Genomic DNA, 16,779 nt, shown 5'->3' on the forward strand with positions numbered 1-16,779 from the left:
ATGACAGAAATCCATCAAGAACTACAGAATCAGCACAATAAAATAGATTGATACATAAGAAGTATAAGTCTTGTAAATGTTTTATGAAAGAATATAAATATTTCCACTAACTTTCACTTCATTTGTTCATTCATTTGGTATATATGTTCTATTATTTGCCAGGTACTTGTCCAGTTGCTAGGGATATTATGAGGAAAATGATAAAGTTCTGCTTCATGGGTGTTACATTCTCTGGCAGGTAGGGAGAAGATGAAATGAACAATTAAACAAGCATTTCAGACACTGATACATGCTGTAAAGAACACACAATGAATGGGCTGGGCACAGTGGCTCATGCCTGTAATCTCAGAACTTTGGGAGGCCAAGATGGGGGGGGATCGCTTGAGGCCAGGAGTTCGAGACCAGCCTGGTTGATGTGGCAAGATCCCATTATCTAGATAAACAAATAAACAAATGATGAATGATATAAAAGTACCTGAAATGGTGGTAATTTATAGGGGACTAAACGTATGAATTCTGGGGCAATAATGACCATGCACAAATCCAGCCTCTACAAACAAATAGGTGTATGATACTGGACAAATTATTCACCCTCTCTGTGCCTCAGTTTTCTCATCTGTAGAATGGCATAATAATAGTACTTAATGGAGTTGTTGAATTATACAATGTGTGTAGAGCAGTTTGAACAGTACCTGGCACATAGTGCTGTGTAAGTGTTTTCAACTATTTTCCTCTCTGAGTAACTCATATATTGAGCTAAGGCCTAAATATTAGGAAGAGTCTTAAGCTAAGAATATAGATAACTTAAAAGAAACTGTACCAAATAAGGAAGAATTAGACTAAAATGTCATTCTCGTCTTTATATTTGCATGGTATACGTTAATGAAAATACATGAAGCTTTAAGTATCGCAGCAACACTCATGATCCATCTTCACCTTCGTCAGAGCTCTCGTCACTCAGCTCCTCATCGCTTTCTCCTTTACTCTCACCGCTGCTGTCTTCATCACTGTCTTCACCATCTTGCTCATGATTCTGAGTTTTCTCTGCCACAGAAAGGAAGAGGATTGCTTAAAGTGTTTCTTAATATTTCACTCTGAAAAATAATTCTCCTTGCCCCTCCCTCTACCAAGAAATACATATATTTGCAACATAAGAACTGAGTTGGACTTGGCTAACCGCACTAGGGTCAAAGCGGTAGTACAAAGAAGAAACGTATTTTTACTGGCATACAGGTGTTTTTGATAATTTAAAATGTAAGTCTATAAAAATAATTTTACTATTGTCAATGAAATTCTATTTAATAATTTCATAGACTTCTTTCTATCATAGAATTTTATTGACAATAGTAAAATTGTCCATTGAAAGGAAGTGAGACAGGGTAACTGAGAGGGTTTGGCGTCCCTTGGAATTGTGGGTAATTCCTTTAATACGCAGCTGTGTTAGTATGGTTCTGCTTGTCAATACCTGATGCCTGGTGCCCAGGGAGCCTGCTCTGCTTGGGCAGTTCTATCCCACAGAGAGAAGGGGGTCATTGTGACCATCCACAGAGGACAAGCTGTTTCACTAAACCATTTAAAACAGCCATTTAGCCTTTTCTTAACCACTTCCTAAAGATGTATTGACAATCTCCCGGGATAATGGGTTTTTAAAAAGTGACTGCTTATAGTTCTATGAGAAACAAGGAATTTCAATTTTTAAAATTACCCATCAGCAACATTTCTTCAATAAGTGTGAAAAACTCCTTGGCCTCAGGATTTTCTGGTTCATAGATTAGGACTGAAAATGGACAACAGAATGTGTATTATTAACGTTCAGTGTTTCAGCAAACAGGCTCCTTAAAATGAAATTGAACTGTCAGTCAGAGCAGGTGAAATGCACAATGTGATAAACACTAACAATTATACCACAGATATATCTGAGTGCAAATAGAGAAAATGCTGCACTTATATTTTGTGCTTTGGAAGATAAATGATCCTTGTTATATTTGCTTTCTTTTTTTTTTTTCCCTGAGACAGGGTGTTGCTCTGTTACCCAGACTGGAGTGCAGTGGCATGATTTGGCTCACTGCAGCCTCTGCCTCCCAGGTTCAAGTGATTCTCGTGCCTCAGTTTCCTGAGTAGCTACAGGCGTGTGCCACCACGCCTGGCTAAGTTTTGTATTTTTGGTAGAGACAGGGTTTCACCATGTTGCCCAGGCTGGTCTCAAACTCCTGACCTCAGGTGATCCACCCACCTCGGCCTCCCAAAGTGCTGGGATTACAGGCATGAGCCACTGCACCCAGCCCTCATTATATTTTCTACCTCCTATCCATAGAATGCAATCTCTATCACCTCAATATAGCTTCCCTCATAGGCCAGTAGCCAGAGTGTTTCATGAACATAATCATTTCCCAAAGAAGGTACAAATTCTGCAAAATATGGAGACTTTGCTAATGAGAAGACTGTGTGCCTAGAGGTCTGTTAATCCTTCATCTCATGTCATCCACCCATCTACATGACATCCTTTACTAAAGGTCTCATCGCAACACAGAGGAAGTTTTTGTTTGTTTGTTTTTAATGCAACCTCTTCCATGCTAGAGATGCCATTTTGTTACATCTTTCCAATAGGGGAAACTGATGTTACTTCTTTCTCTTCATCTTGACAACTTTTACTGTAGTCTACACGTTGGTCATTGCCTGCTCAACAACGTTCTCCACCTTCATTGGACCCATTGTTTTCAGTACTATTTATTCCTTTCTGCTGATCCTTTATGTGACTGTGTCACCTTTCTTTTGGACCACACCAATAGACTTTTTTAGGCTTGTTAGTGTGTTACTGAAATCCTAGAGGCCAGAAAGATTTATACCCTTAGTTTCAGAGTTGTCTAGACTATTTTATTCACTTTTTTAGATCTCGCTCCACAGATCTCTCTCTACTTCTTCCTACCAGCCTTGAGGAGTATTCATAATTTTGCATCATCCGTTTAATGTTGTGACTCCTGCTCAATATCTTGGTGGCCTCCAAGGGGGGCACTGAAACATCAAGTGTGCTCTTCATCTGGCTAAAAGTAAGACATAATTGTGAGGCTGGGCATGGTGGCTGACACTTGTAATCCCAGCACTTTGGGAGGCTGAGGCAGGTGGATCATTTGAGCTCAGGAGTTCAAGACCAGCCTTCGCAACCTGGTGAAACCCTGTCTCTACAAAAAAATACAAAAATTAGCTGGGCATGGTAACATTTGCTTGTAGTCCCAGCTCCTTGGGAGGCTGAGGCGGGAGGATGACATGAGCCCAGGAGATGGAGGTTGCAGTGGGTCAAGATCGTGCCACTGCATCCCAGCCTAAGTGACTGAGGGAGACTCTGTCTCAAAAAAAAAAAGAGAGAGAGAGAGATAACCATTGTGGATGGTTGAACTAGACCCCATTGGCTCATAGGATCCCACCCATGGCTTTCATCTTGATACACCAAATAAGGGACTTTATTTCCTCATCTACTAACATAACCAAAAATTTGTCATCAATCTGGGTTAGCATGACTGCGTGCCTGCTTAGAAGCTGCTTTTAAGGATCCTATAAGTATTTTATGTATCATTATACATACCCATAAGGTTTCTGAGCAAAGTAATTTTTTGCACATTTTACCTTGGACTAAAATATGCTTATCATTAATAGTCTAAATCTCTGAGGCTAAGCTTCTTTCCAGAAGAGGGTTTCTCTAGCTTGCTTCTTTAGATACTAGTTTCTTTAAAAGTATACTGTAGGCTAATAGGAAAGAGTGAGTTATTTTATTCAAAAATAAATAGAAGGTTTTGTAGGAACTATATTTTCGGAAGATACAATGTATCTGTATTTGCATTAGACATATAATGGCATGAAGTATTTTGGTTTTTGAGCCATTATTCTTTAACATTTACAACGGATGATTTATTAAATAAGTCTTCCAGGACCTCCATGTATTATGTAGAGAATCTCAGGCTGCCTGGGAGTGGAAGTGTGGTACCCTAAAGAGATTGAGCTGCAGGCTTTTGACTTACAGGTGAAGTGACCAAAAAATAGGAAGATTGATTGGCACCAAATCTCATAGTCACTCATGAGATGAATGGAGAAACGTAAAGTACTTTGGACTCTTGACTTTCACTTCCATTTAAAAACCACTTTTGGCCAGGTGCAGTGGCTCATGCCTGTAATCCCAACACTTCAGGAGGCTGAGGTGGAAGGATCGCTTGGGCCCAGGAGTTTGAGACCAACCTGGGCAATGTGGTGAAATCCCGCCTCTACAAAAAATACAAAAATTACCTGGGCATGGTGTTACATGTCCACAGTCCTAGCTACTTGAGAGGCCGAGGTGGTAGGATCCCTTGAGCATGGGAGTTCAAGGCTGAAGTGAGCTGTGATCACACCACTGCACTCCAGCCTGGGTGACAGAGTGATACCCTGCCTCAAAAATAGTAATAATAATACTTCAGTGTTTTTATAAAAATAGAAAATTGAACATGATTCTATCAGGATTTCTTCTAATTTGAAATTCTGGCTGGATGCAGTGACTCTCATCTGTAATCCCATTGCTTTGGGAGGCCACGGCAGACAGATCACTTGAGCCTAGCAGTTCGAGACCAGCCTGGAGAATATGGCAAAACCCGTCTCTACAAAAAATACAAAAATTAGTGGGTGTGGTGGTACGCACCTGTAGTCCCAGCTACTAGGGAGGCTGAGGTGGGAGGATTGCCAGAGCTGGGAGATTGAGACTGCAGTGGCTGACATTGTGCCACTGCACTCCAGCCTGGGTGACAAAGCAAGACCCTGTCTCAAAAAAAAATTCTATATTTGTGGGTCACCAAAAATAATTTTGACTAAAATATTTTATTCAATGGCTCTAAAGGTCTAAAGTGCTGGAAAGGATTATTTACCTCAGATACAAGATAGGAAGTGTTGAAGTATTCAAGAAACCAATTTGTAAAATGAACCAATGATCTAGAAGTACTCTATCCACAGTTGGGACTCTTGTGAGGCAAGCCAGGGCAGACCCTCACTCAATCCCTGTGCTACATTTTCACTTAAGGACTTTACTGTAAGAATGAATTTAAGTTTAACACTACTTAATATTTTGAGTCCTGCTGTCAACAAGTTTAATTGTAGAGTTGCTATTTTATCTTTTTTAACATATTATCACTAATATGTTCGAAGAAAAAGATGCATAAAATAGTTGAAAAGATGATAGAGTTCAACAAAGAACCAGAATCTTTCCAGATCATTAAATGGAAATTCTAAAATTGGAAAAGACAACCTTGGACTCACTAAATAGTTTTAACAGCATATTGGACACAGCAGAAGATAGAATAAAGAAACTCAAAAACAGGTAGGTAGAAAATATTAAAACTGACACATAGAAATAAAAGAAAGAGAGCCAGGCGCCATGGCTCACCCTGTAATCCTAGCACTTTGGGAGGCTGAGGCAGGAGAATCACTTGGGGCCAAGAGTTCGAGACCAGCCTGGCCAACATGGTGAAACCCCCATCTCTACTAAAAATACAAAAATTAGCCAGGCATGGTGGCACAAGCCTGTAATCCCAGCTGCTCATGAGGCTGAAGCATAAGAATCACTTGAACTCAGGAGGCAGAGGTTGCAGTGAGCAGAGATTACACCACTGTACTCCAGCCTGGGTGACAGAGCGAGACCTGTCAAAAAAAAAAAGAAAGGAAGGAGAAGGAAGGAAGGAAGGAAAGGAAGGAAGGAAGGAAGGAAGGAAGGAAGGAAGGAAGGAAGAAAGGAAGGAAGGAAGGAAGGAAAACAAAACACACTAGAGCTGAGTATAAGATACACATGGGACACCATGAAAAAAAAAGTCTAATTTATGTGTAATTGGAGACCCAGGAAGAGAAGAGAGAGAATAGAGTAGAAGTGGTATTTGAAAAGGTAATGGCCAAGAAATTTTCAAAGCTGATAGAAACATCAACCCACAGAGTTAAGAAACTCAGCAAATGCCCTGAACAGTACAACTGCAACAAAAAACCCACAACTATTTTGAACATCAAGTCAAACCACTAAAAACCAAAGATAAAAAGAAAAATAAGGTAGATCATATCATTGCTCTACTCAAAAGCCTCCAGTGGTTTTCCCACCTCAGGGAAAGAAAAGATCCTATGCAATCTGACAACCCCCTGCCTATGACGCCTCTGACTTCATTTCCTATCACACTTCCCCATGCTCATTCTGCTCCAGTTACACTGTCCTCCTCACTATTCCTTTCAGGCACACTCCTGTCATAGCACATTTGCCATTCATCCTCCCTGGCACACTCTTCCTCCAGATATTCACGTGGCTATTCCTCAAGTCTTTCAGTGAGGCCTTCCTGGGCCATCCTATTTAAAACTGTTTTGCCTTCCTCCAGTACCTTCTACTCCTTCTTCCCTACTTTCTCACCATGGCACCTATCATTCATGACACACTATCTGTTTATTGTCTTTGCAACACTAGACACAAATGTGGGATTGTCATCTGTCTGATTGATTATTTCCAGTGCCTGGAACAGTGGCTGGCACGTGTTGGCACTCAATGTTTGTGGGATAAATGCATGCTCAGTTAAGGTTTGACTGCTGTATCACCTGACACTTCTTTGAAACTAACGGTATAAAGTTACTAACCCATCATCATGAGGGTAAAAGTTTTGATTTATTTTCCAGTGATGGTAATTAGCCGATGCTAGTTTACATTAATTTATTCCACTAAAATGTACTCTAGAGATCTAAATTAGTCCTTATACCAATCAACCTAATTTATTATCAAGGAATCACTGAGACACTATCAGGGAATTCACTAGACCTATGATAATCAAGCCATTTTATATATTATGGAATTCATTTTTGAAAACAAAGGGAAGATTAGAAAATATGAAAGTATTTTGTACTTACTCATCTGACATAATTTTTTTGCCAGCTGGTATTCTCGGGCCATTTCTGCTCTCAGGAACTGGAAAACATTAAATTCTTCAGATAAGTGAATTTAAATGTTGTCAACTCTAAACTCCCTAGAAAATCTTCCATTAATCATTAGTTATTTTGCTTTTAACATTTCCACATGTTTTTCCAGGAGTCAGTCTATAATGGTCAATCAATTAATCAAGGCTATTGAAGTACCTCTGATGGCAAAGCCACATGGGGTAAGGATGATACCTCTGCTTTCCTGCAACCATACTGTGTATGTACTACTGAACAATTTGAGAATATGTAGGTTGATTCAACTGGCACAGATAGTGAAGACATTAATCACATTATTTTAATATTCCTTTGGTTCAGATAGAGGTTTCATTTGTAACTTAGTCCATAATTATATGACAGTTGAAAAAAATGCAGACTTACAAAATGTACATTTGATATTTTCCAGCATTGCTCTTATATCATCCAGTTTTGTTTTTATTATTTTTATTATACTTTTCTTGTTACGAAATAATACATCTTTTTTTATGTAGGAAATTTAAAAGCTAAATACACACATTCTGTCCCAAATTAATAAGCACTTAATTTCTACCATCTATGAAAAATAAACACATTTATTTTTAACATCTTCATGTATATTCTTTCAAGTATTATTTTCCATAAATTAACACATATGCATTTACAACATTTAAGATTATTTAGTAACTTAAAAAAAATAAACCATGGATTGTGATCATTTTCTCCTCATGGCATGAAATATTCTTACATATTTTTTATTTACTTAGGCTACAATTTACTAAATTAATCTTCTATTATAGCTATTTAGACTGCTTCCATTAAAAAAATGCACAAAAAATCCCCTATACTTTGATGATTGTTCTTGCTTGTGTGTGACACATTCTGAACCACATGCAGGTATATGAGTTTTATTCTGTAAGAGATAGAGGCATATAGTAATATAAAAGAGACTCTTCTCATACACTTCCAGATATTTGATAAATACCCAGACACTGTTTTCAGAAGTAGTTCTCTACCAGTTTTCTCAATCTCTGCCATAGGTTAAAAAAATTTTTATTTCTACTTCCAGAGATTTTTCTATAAGTCATTAATTTCATCAAAATTATTATTCACATACTAATTATTTTATTTTATTTTATTTTACTTTTATTTTATTTTGAGACGGAGTTTTGCTCTGTCGCCCAGGCTGGAGTGCAGTGGCGCGATCTCGGCTCACTGCAAGCTCTGCCTCCTGGGTTCACGCCATTCTCCTGCCTCAGCCTTCTGAGTAGCTGGGACTACAGGCACCTGCCACCAAAAGCCCGGCTAATTTTTTTGTATTTTTAGTAGAGATGGGGTTTCACCATGTTAGCCAGGATGGTCCTGATCTCCTGACCTTGTGAGCCACCTGCCTCGGCCTCACATACTAATTAATATGGATAAATGCATGCTCAGTTAAGGTTTGACTGCTGTACCACCTGACACTTCTCTGGAACTAAAGGAGGTATAAAGTTACTAACGCATCATCATGAGGGTAAAATTTTGACATTATCTTAACCCCGTGCCCATGGTATGTTAAACCTAAACATGGTAGATTCAACTCATGCAATAGAATTCTTATATTTTCAAAATCTTTCTTGTCTAGGTTAAACATGGTATGGTCTTAAACACGGTATGTTCAACTCATGCAATAGAATTCTTATATTTTTAAAATCTATTCTTGTCTAGGTTAAGACATTTTCATTTTCATTCCTATTGTGGTTTTCTTCCATTTTAATTATGATATTTAGTGGTTTATATCTATGTCATCCTTTTTTCAAATATCCAACTCTTGATACATTAATTTGGTTTTTAGTTTGAATTAAAGTTTCTTTTTCTTGTTTTATATTTATTTTTCTAGTTTCTGGCATTAATATTTAGTTCATTTATTGTCATTCTTCCTTGAATCATCATCTTGAAGCATTTGAAATTTTAAGCTCATTTCAAAATTTTAATATTTAGTGTTGTGGTGATTACTATTTTCCAAATAGTTTTTAAGTTTTCTTTTTTTTTTTTTTTTGAGATGGAATCTTGGTCTGTTGCCCAGGCTGGAGTGCAGTGGTGCAATCTCGGCTCACTGCAACCTCTGCCTCCTGGGTTCAAGCGATTCTCCTGCCTCAGCCTCCTGAGTAGCTGGGATTACAGGCATGCACCACCACACCTGGCTAATTGTTTGTATTTTTATTTTTTGGAGGCAGAGTCTTGCTCTATCCCCCAGGCTGGAGTGCAGTGGCGCCATCTCAGCTCACTGCAATCTCCGCCTCCCAGGTTCAAGAGATTCTCCTGCCTCGGCCTCCTGAGTAGCTGGGATTACAGGCGCCTGCCACCATGCCTGGCTAATTTTTGTAGTTTTAGTAGAGACAGGGTTTCACCATGTTGTTCAGGCTGGTCTTGAACTCCTGACCTCGGGTGATCCACCTGCCTTGGCCTCCCAAAGTGCTGGGATTACAGGCCTGGGGCACTGCGCCCGGCTGTTTGTATTTTTAGTAGAGATGGGATTTTACCATGTTGGCCAGGCCAGTCTTGAACTCCTGACGTCAAGTGATTCTCCTGCCTAGCCTCCCAAAGTTCTGGGATTACAGGCGTGAGCCACCGCGCCCAGTTTAAGTTTATTTTTTATTTTTGTTTTACACTCATGCCATTTAGAAAATTTTTTTTTAGTTTTAAGTGGTTTTGTTATTGTTATTTTTGTTGTTAATGCCTAGTTTAATTGATCATGGACAGAGAATGTGATCAGTAAAATATGCAGCTATTTTTATATTTTTAAAATCTATTGTGAAAAATTTAAATATACACAAAAGTAGAGAGAATAGTAAAAGAAATCCAGTTTCCCAATTCTCAGCTTCAAAACTGGGGTTCTACCAATATCACCACACACTCTTTCCCCATCTCTGTCTGGATTATTTTAAAGCACTTTACAGATATCATCTCATTTTACATTACTATAAAACCCAATCAAAATATTACTATCATACCTAAACATTTAGGAATTTCTTAATATTACCTAATAGGTAGTCTATTTAATGAAGCATTATATTAATACTAGCCTCAGAAAAAGAAAAGAAGTATGGAATCAATTTCAGACTCCCTTGTATTGACCTGTTTGTTGTTTTTGTTAGCATAAAATATATGTCCTTTAACAGTTCAAAAGGCAGTAAAATTAAGAAATTCTTGCAATGGATGTTTTGCAGAAGCCCTTGATGAGAATTATCTAACACTCCAAAATTAAGCTGAAGACAGGTTTAAAAAATTATTTGTGATATTCAGACTAAAGAGATGCTTAACAACTAAACAAAAAGCATAAACACTGATGAAATCTGACTGGAAAAAAAATCCAGCTAGAAGCTACAAAAGCCATTTTAAAGATAAATTAAGAAATCTAAATTTGGTGGAATATTATATATTACAGAATTATTACTAATTTTCTTAGTTGTGATAAGGATATAGTGTTACACTGAAGAATGAACTTTGGAGACCCATGCTTGAGTATTTACGGGTGAAGTTTCATGACGTCTACAACTAATTTCAAGTGTTTCAGTCAGAAGTATATATCTAGGATGGGCACAGTGGCTCATGCCTGTAATCCCAACACTTTGGGAGGCCGAGGTGGGCGGATCACTTGAGGCCAGGAGTTTGAGACCAGCCTGGCCAACATGGTGAAACCTGATCTCTACTTAAAAAAAAAAAAATTAGCCAGGCATGGTGGTGCATAGCTGTAATCCCAGCTACTCATGAGGCTGAGGCACTAGAATCACTTCAACCCAGAGGCAGAGGCTGCAGTGAGGTAAGATCGTGCCACCGCACTCCAGCCTGGGCGACAGAGCAAGACTCTGTTTCAAAAAATTAAAAAATAATAATAATAAAGAAGAAGAAGAAGTATACGGCTGGGCTATATCTATGCCTCTCCCATCAAAAGAGAAAGATAAAGCAAATGAGGCACAATGTTAATGAGTAGTGAATCTAGGTAAAGAGTATTCAGGTGTTCATTGTTTTACTCTTTCCATTTTTCTATAAGTTTTAAAATTTACAAAATTGGCCAGGCGTGGTTGCTCACACCTGTAATCCCAGCACTTTGGGAGGCCAAGGCAGGTGAATCACAAGGTCAGGAGATCGAGACCATCCTGGCCAACATGGTGAAACCCCCATCTCTACTAAAAACACACACAAAATTAGCCAGGCGTAGTGGCGTGCACCTGTAGTCCCAGGTACTCGGGAGGCTGAGGCAGGAGAATCGCTTGAACCTGACAGGCAGAGGCTGCAGTGAGCCGAGATCACGCCACTGCACTCGGCCTGGGTGACAGAGCGAGACTCCATCTCAAAAATAAAATAAAATAAAATTAAAATTAAAAATTGGGACAACTAAAAAGGGACGCATTGTGAAAACAAAAAATCTTATGCACAGTACAAAACAAGATATGAAAGTAAGCAATCTCATATTATCTGAATTTTTACATGAAAATGAATTAATGGATAACTTTTATAATTAAATGTTGAAAAAGAAAGAAAAAAAGAAAACAAGCAACTCCAGAGAGTCTAGTTATGGCAGATAGCATCATTGAACGCTTTATAATTCATGAATGATTTAGGTGTCTAGTCAAAAGAAGACTAAGTGAAGTCTTTCTAATATTTGGCATCAATTTTTCTTCTTCCTTCTTAAAAGCACCTTATAATATTAAGGAGGTTTCAAAATTTCCTATATATACTTTATTCTAGGAAGGAAATATAGTAAATATAATATGACTGATTTCTTTATATGAGTCCATGGCTAGCAATTAAGTTATCTAAGAAGAGAAGTACATAAGCATTTTTTATTTTGCGCTAAAAATCTAATTAGGCTTTTGGCCCTGATAGAATAATAGAGACCAGACTTACTGTCCTTCCTTAAACAACCATAAAATTAGACAAAAATATATGAAACAACAGTTTTCAGACACTAGACAACAGATATCACAGGACAGTGATATTTCTTAGAGTAGGGAAAAAAAGTGGGTCCTATGATTGCCTTAGCTTACCACTTGTAGGCTGTTTCCAGGGCCCAGCATGAGGAAGAAGAATCTAAATAGAAACCAGTGATTTCTCTGGGTTGAAATAACATAGTTTGGACTGCAGAGATTATAGCCAAGGTGGCTATAATTTTCAAAAGAGGAGGGAGTTTCACAAAGACAGAGGGCTCCAGCAATCTGCAGAGGTGTTTCTTTGAGTCTTTGGCTGGTAATGATCTGCATGTGAGTGTGAAGAAACTATCTGAACCTGGAGAAAGAATCACCAGAATGAGCAGGTGGAATAATCACTGGCTATCAGACAGGGTTGAGAGCAGCTCATGTTCTTACCAGCCAGAGTGGAAGGTCCTCCTAACACACAGTGCCCTGGGGAGAATCCCCATAAGGGCACTGCCTTAGTACTGTCCTTATACTACATAAAGGCTGCCCCGGATGCTCCCTAACAAAGCTTAAAAGCAAGGGTCAAAGAGATACCTGCTTCCAAGCACCTTAGCTGTGCACCAGAACAAATATTTACCGAAGTCCAACAATATTTACAGAAAAATTAAAAAAGTTTGTACCCCAAAACATAAAATTTACAATGTTTGGGATTCAGTAAATAATTGCCAGGTACCAGGTGTGGTGGTGCGCACCTGTAGTCCCAGCTATTCAGGAGGCTGAGGCAGGACTGCTTGAGCCCAGGAGTTTAAGGGTGTAGTGTATCATGATCATGCCTGTGAGTAGTCACTGCACTCCAGCCTGGCAAAGCAAGACCCTATCTGTTAAACAAACAAACAAAACACAGGCATGCGAAGAAGGAGGAAAATAAGACCCATAAGCAGGAGAAAACAATCAGTAGAAACTGACCTAGAATTAACAAAGATGATAGAATAGCAGGCAGGCATGTTAAAACAGCTATTATAAATATATGCCATATGCTCAAAAACAGAGGTAAATGTGAACATGATGATGAGAGAAATAATAGGTATAAAAATATCTTAATAGAACTTCTAGAGATGATAACTATAGTATCTGAAATGCAAAAAAATATAATGCAGGATGGGATTAACAGCAGATTATAACTGCAAAGAAAAGATTATAAACTTGACATAGCAATAGATATTATCTAAAAAAAAATGAAAAAACCTGAAAAAAATTTAAGTGGAATATCAGTGACCTCTGGGACAATACTGGGTGGTTCAGCGTTTTAGCAATTGCACTTTAGATGAAAAGAGGAAGAGCAGAGGTCAGAAAAAATATTTGAAGAATAACTGAACATTTCCCAAACCTGATGAAGACTATAAACTCACAGATCCAAGAATCTTAATGAGCAGAAGAAATATGAGGAAAACCACACCTAGGCACGTCATAATCAAATTGTGAAATAAAATAATACGGAAGAAAAATTTTTTATAAGACATATTATATACAGATGAATAAAGATAAGAACAGCAGATATCTCTTCTGAAACTATGCAAGCTATGAGACAATGAAGTAACTGTTCAAAGCACTAGAAAAAAATCTTGGCAATCTAGAATTCTCCAGCTAAATATTTGTTTTAAAGGAAAACGAAATTAAGACCTTTTAAGATAAAAAAAAGCTGAGAGAATTTATTGCCAGTGGAACTGCATTATAAGAAATACTAAAGGAAGTTTTTTGGGTAAAGGGAAAATGATATCAGGTAGAAATTGGGATCTACAGAAAGCTATGAAGAACACCAGAAATTGCACATATGTGGGTAAATAAAAAGGACATTTGAACAGAGATTTTAAAATCTCTTTAAAAGAGAATTAACCATTTAAAAAATAATGCATTGAGGGGCTTATAACATATGCATTAATACAAGTAAAATGTATGGGAAATAATACAAAGGATGGGAAAGGGAAATGAGTGTCCTATTATACAACATACATGAGGTTGTATAGTAATAATTAAAGGTAGACTGTAATATCACAACAAGCGAGGTAAAATTGTTTTGTTCTCCATAGAATTGTCAGTAAATGCTTTTGTATAATTTTTGAGTGTGTTGTTTCAGGCTTCAATGCCTTCATATGTGCCTTTTCTGATGCCAGTAATGCCTTCTCTTGTTTTAACAGATGAATTCTATACTTGCCTCTTCCGTCAGGTTTCCAAGATTCTATTCGTGTCTCTTCCTCTAAAAATCCTCCTCTTATTCTTTGATCCTCCTGCTTCTTTTCTCAGTTAATCCCTTAATCCTCCCTGTTCCCAGAAAACTTAATAAATACTTTTCTTATTAGCATGCATTTCATCTTATTGTAATTATTTATATATGCGCCTGTTATCAAGGGCGAAGACAGGTCTTTCTTATTTATTCCTATATCCCCAGCAACTAGCATGGTGCCCGTGTATAGAAAGCTTTCCTTAAAGCAGTCCTTGAAGAGTTTTATACCAAAACTTCTCTTACTCCTGCCTCAGCCTTACCAAAATACTGCATGTCCCTTCCAGAATCTTCTTTCACCTCTAACCTGGTGAAAGTAGTAAGAGAGATGAGTAGCCAGGTAAGCATCTGTGTGTGGACAAGGATCTTTTTATTAATTTTTAAAAATGTTTATTTTTTATTGATATATAATATTGTATACATTTTGGGGGTACATGTTTGATACTTGTATACAATGTGTAATGATCAAATCAAGGCAATTGGATTATCCATCATCTCAAACATTTATCTTTTCTTTGTGCTGGGAATATTACAATTTTTCTCTTCTGGTTAAAGTATACAGTAAACTACTGTTAACTATAATTTCCCTACTGTACTACTGAATACTAGAATTTATTCCTTCCATCTAAATGTACTTTTGTGCCCCTTAACGAACTTCTCTTTATCTCCCTTCTTCCCGTCCAGCTTCTGGTAACCACCATTCTATGTTCTGCCTCCATGAGATCCACTTTTTTAGTTCTCACAGTAGTGATTTTAAATCTTCAATCTTTAGTTATTTCAATATTTTAAAGTTTCTTAAATAATATGCACAAGTAAAACTTACTTCTGCCATTAACTCTAGTGGGGCCCGAGTATTCTTTTTAGGGTTACTATCTTCATCATCATCTTCATCATTGGTATCATCTTCACCATCATCCTCTGCTGATTCTGACAATTTATCATCAACATCCTGAAGGCGATATTCATTATTTTTCTCTTGCTTTACAATGACTGCGTCTTTGCTCACTTCACCTAAAAGAGAATATACCTAATTTAATCGATAGACATCGAAAAGTTCACAAAGTAAATTTTGCCAGATCCTATTACTATTCATTAAACTGATATATTAATAAAACTAATATAATTATCATAAAACATATTCAAAACACTACATATTTTAATTCACTTAAATCTCTCAACATCAAGGCAGCATGTACTATTTTTATTCCCATTTATAGGTGAGGAAACTGAGGGACAGAGGTTGAATATACTGGCCAACTTCACACAGCTTATTAAGTGGTAGATCTGTGAGTCAGTCTGGCCCTAGAGTCCATATTCTTAACTATATCTTGTACTATTTTTACTAATACACAATAAAATAAATATACTTCTATTAAAGTAAGTTTAAATCATCTCCTGGGGAAATACTACTGAGTGAGCCTGCTGGCTCCTTCAGCTTTGCGGAAGTCTTTCACAGTTTGAAATTGAACTTGTGTTACATCCACCCCTTCTTGTATGATTTTGAGTGCCTGGGAAGTCTCTGAGATGCCTTCTTTGATGGGAAAGTGGCCATGAGCTATTCTAAATAGTGTATATACATTGTGTTAGAAAGAAGAAAATGAGGAAATCTAGGAGAGCTTCATAGAAGACAATGTTAAGAAAACACAGAACAACAACAACAAAAAAGATAAAACTTATGACTTTAAAACAAACTCCCGACTCTAAACCCAAAGTGCTACCCTGAAAAGGAATATCAAGTTCTTCTAAGAGAATGATGGTTGTGTTATTCAGGCCATCTGTCTACCTGTTTCTGGTTCATTTACAGTCTCTATCAGCTCACAACCGCCCTGATCGTCCAGTGTGCACTCAGCCTGTAGACTGACTCAATGCACTGATGTCACCAAGGGAGGTCATAATGAGGAATTAGGGACATTTTGTGATGTCCCAGGAACTGTCTCATTCACTTCACAAACACTTAGCAGCATGAGAGAAGTTTCCTGATCTTTAGATCTAAAGCAGTCCTCTCCCCAGGAGCTGTTTATTTACATTATAGCACCTACCACAACCTGCAATTACCTTGCTTATGTGTTTGTGTTTTTATTTTTAGTTATTTATTTTTTTGGAGACAGGGTCTCAGTTTGTCACCCAGGCTGGAGTTCAGCGGTATGATCTTAGCTCACTGCAGCCTCTGCTTCCCAGGTTCAAGTGAGTCTCGTGCCTTAGCCTCCTGAGTAGCTGGGATTACAGGCATGTGCCACCACACCCGGCTAATTTTTGTATTTTTAGTAGAGATGGGGTTTCGCCATGTTGGCTAGGCTGGTCTTGAACTCCTGGCCTCAAGTGATCCACCCGCCTCGGCCTCCCAAAGTGCTAAGTTTACAGTGTTTGTGTTTTTAATTGTTTTTTCTTTTAGACTAGTCAAGTGCAGTAGTGAGAAGGGGAGAAAGGGTAAAACAAGGAGTTAATTCTGTAGCTATGAACAATCAACTTGGATAACTTACTATGTTTGCACCAGCCTATTTTTATTTATTTTTATTTTTAATTTTCAAAATTTTTTAAACTTCTTTTTGAGACAGGGTCTTGCTCTGTCACCCACCTGGTGCAGGCACATGATCATAGTTCACTGCAGCGTTGAACTCCTGGCTTCAAGCAATCCTCCTGCCTCAGCCTTCCTAATAGCTAGGACTACAAGTG

The 16,779-nt window shown here is 37.8% G+C and overlaps 1 protein-coding gene across 3 annotated transcripts in view; it reads right to left on the reverse strand.

Moving 5' to 3' along the window:
* Positions 1-845: 845 nt before the first annotated feature.
* Positions 846-16,779, reverse strand: part of ERICH2 (glutamate rich 2) — a 29,151-nt gene continuing 13,217 nt past the window's right edge. For all 3 annotated transcript variants that reach the window (XM_032755424.2, XM_058441278.1, XM_058441279.1), the window contains 4 exons: positions 14,930-15,117; positions 6,889-6,946; positions 1,706-1,777; positions 846-1,044 (listed from right to left, as the gene is read on the reverse strand). In XM_032755424.2, coding sequence (XP_032611315.1) covers positions 920-1,044; positions 1,706-1,777; positions 6,889-6,946; positions 14,930-15,117 — 443 coding nt within the window. In that variant the 3' untranslated portion in view covers positions 846-919. The remainder of the gene's footprint in view (positions 1,045-1,705; positions 1,778-6,888; positions 6,947-14,929; positions 15,118-16,779) is intronic.

Source organism: Hylobates moloch, unplaced genomic scaffold, assembly GCF_009828535.3.
Source record: "Hylobates moloch isolate HMO894 unplaced genomic scaffold, HMol_V3 SCAFFOLD_1, whole genome shotgun sequence".
In the NCBI taxonomy this organism is placed as follows: domain Eukaryota; kingdom Metazoa; phylum Chordata; class Mammalia; order Primates; family Hylobatidae; genus Hylobates; species Hylobates moloch.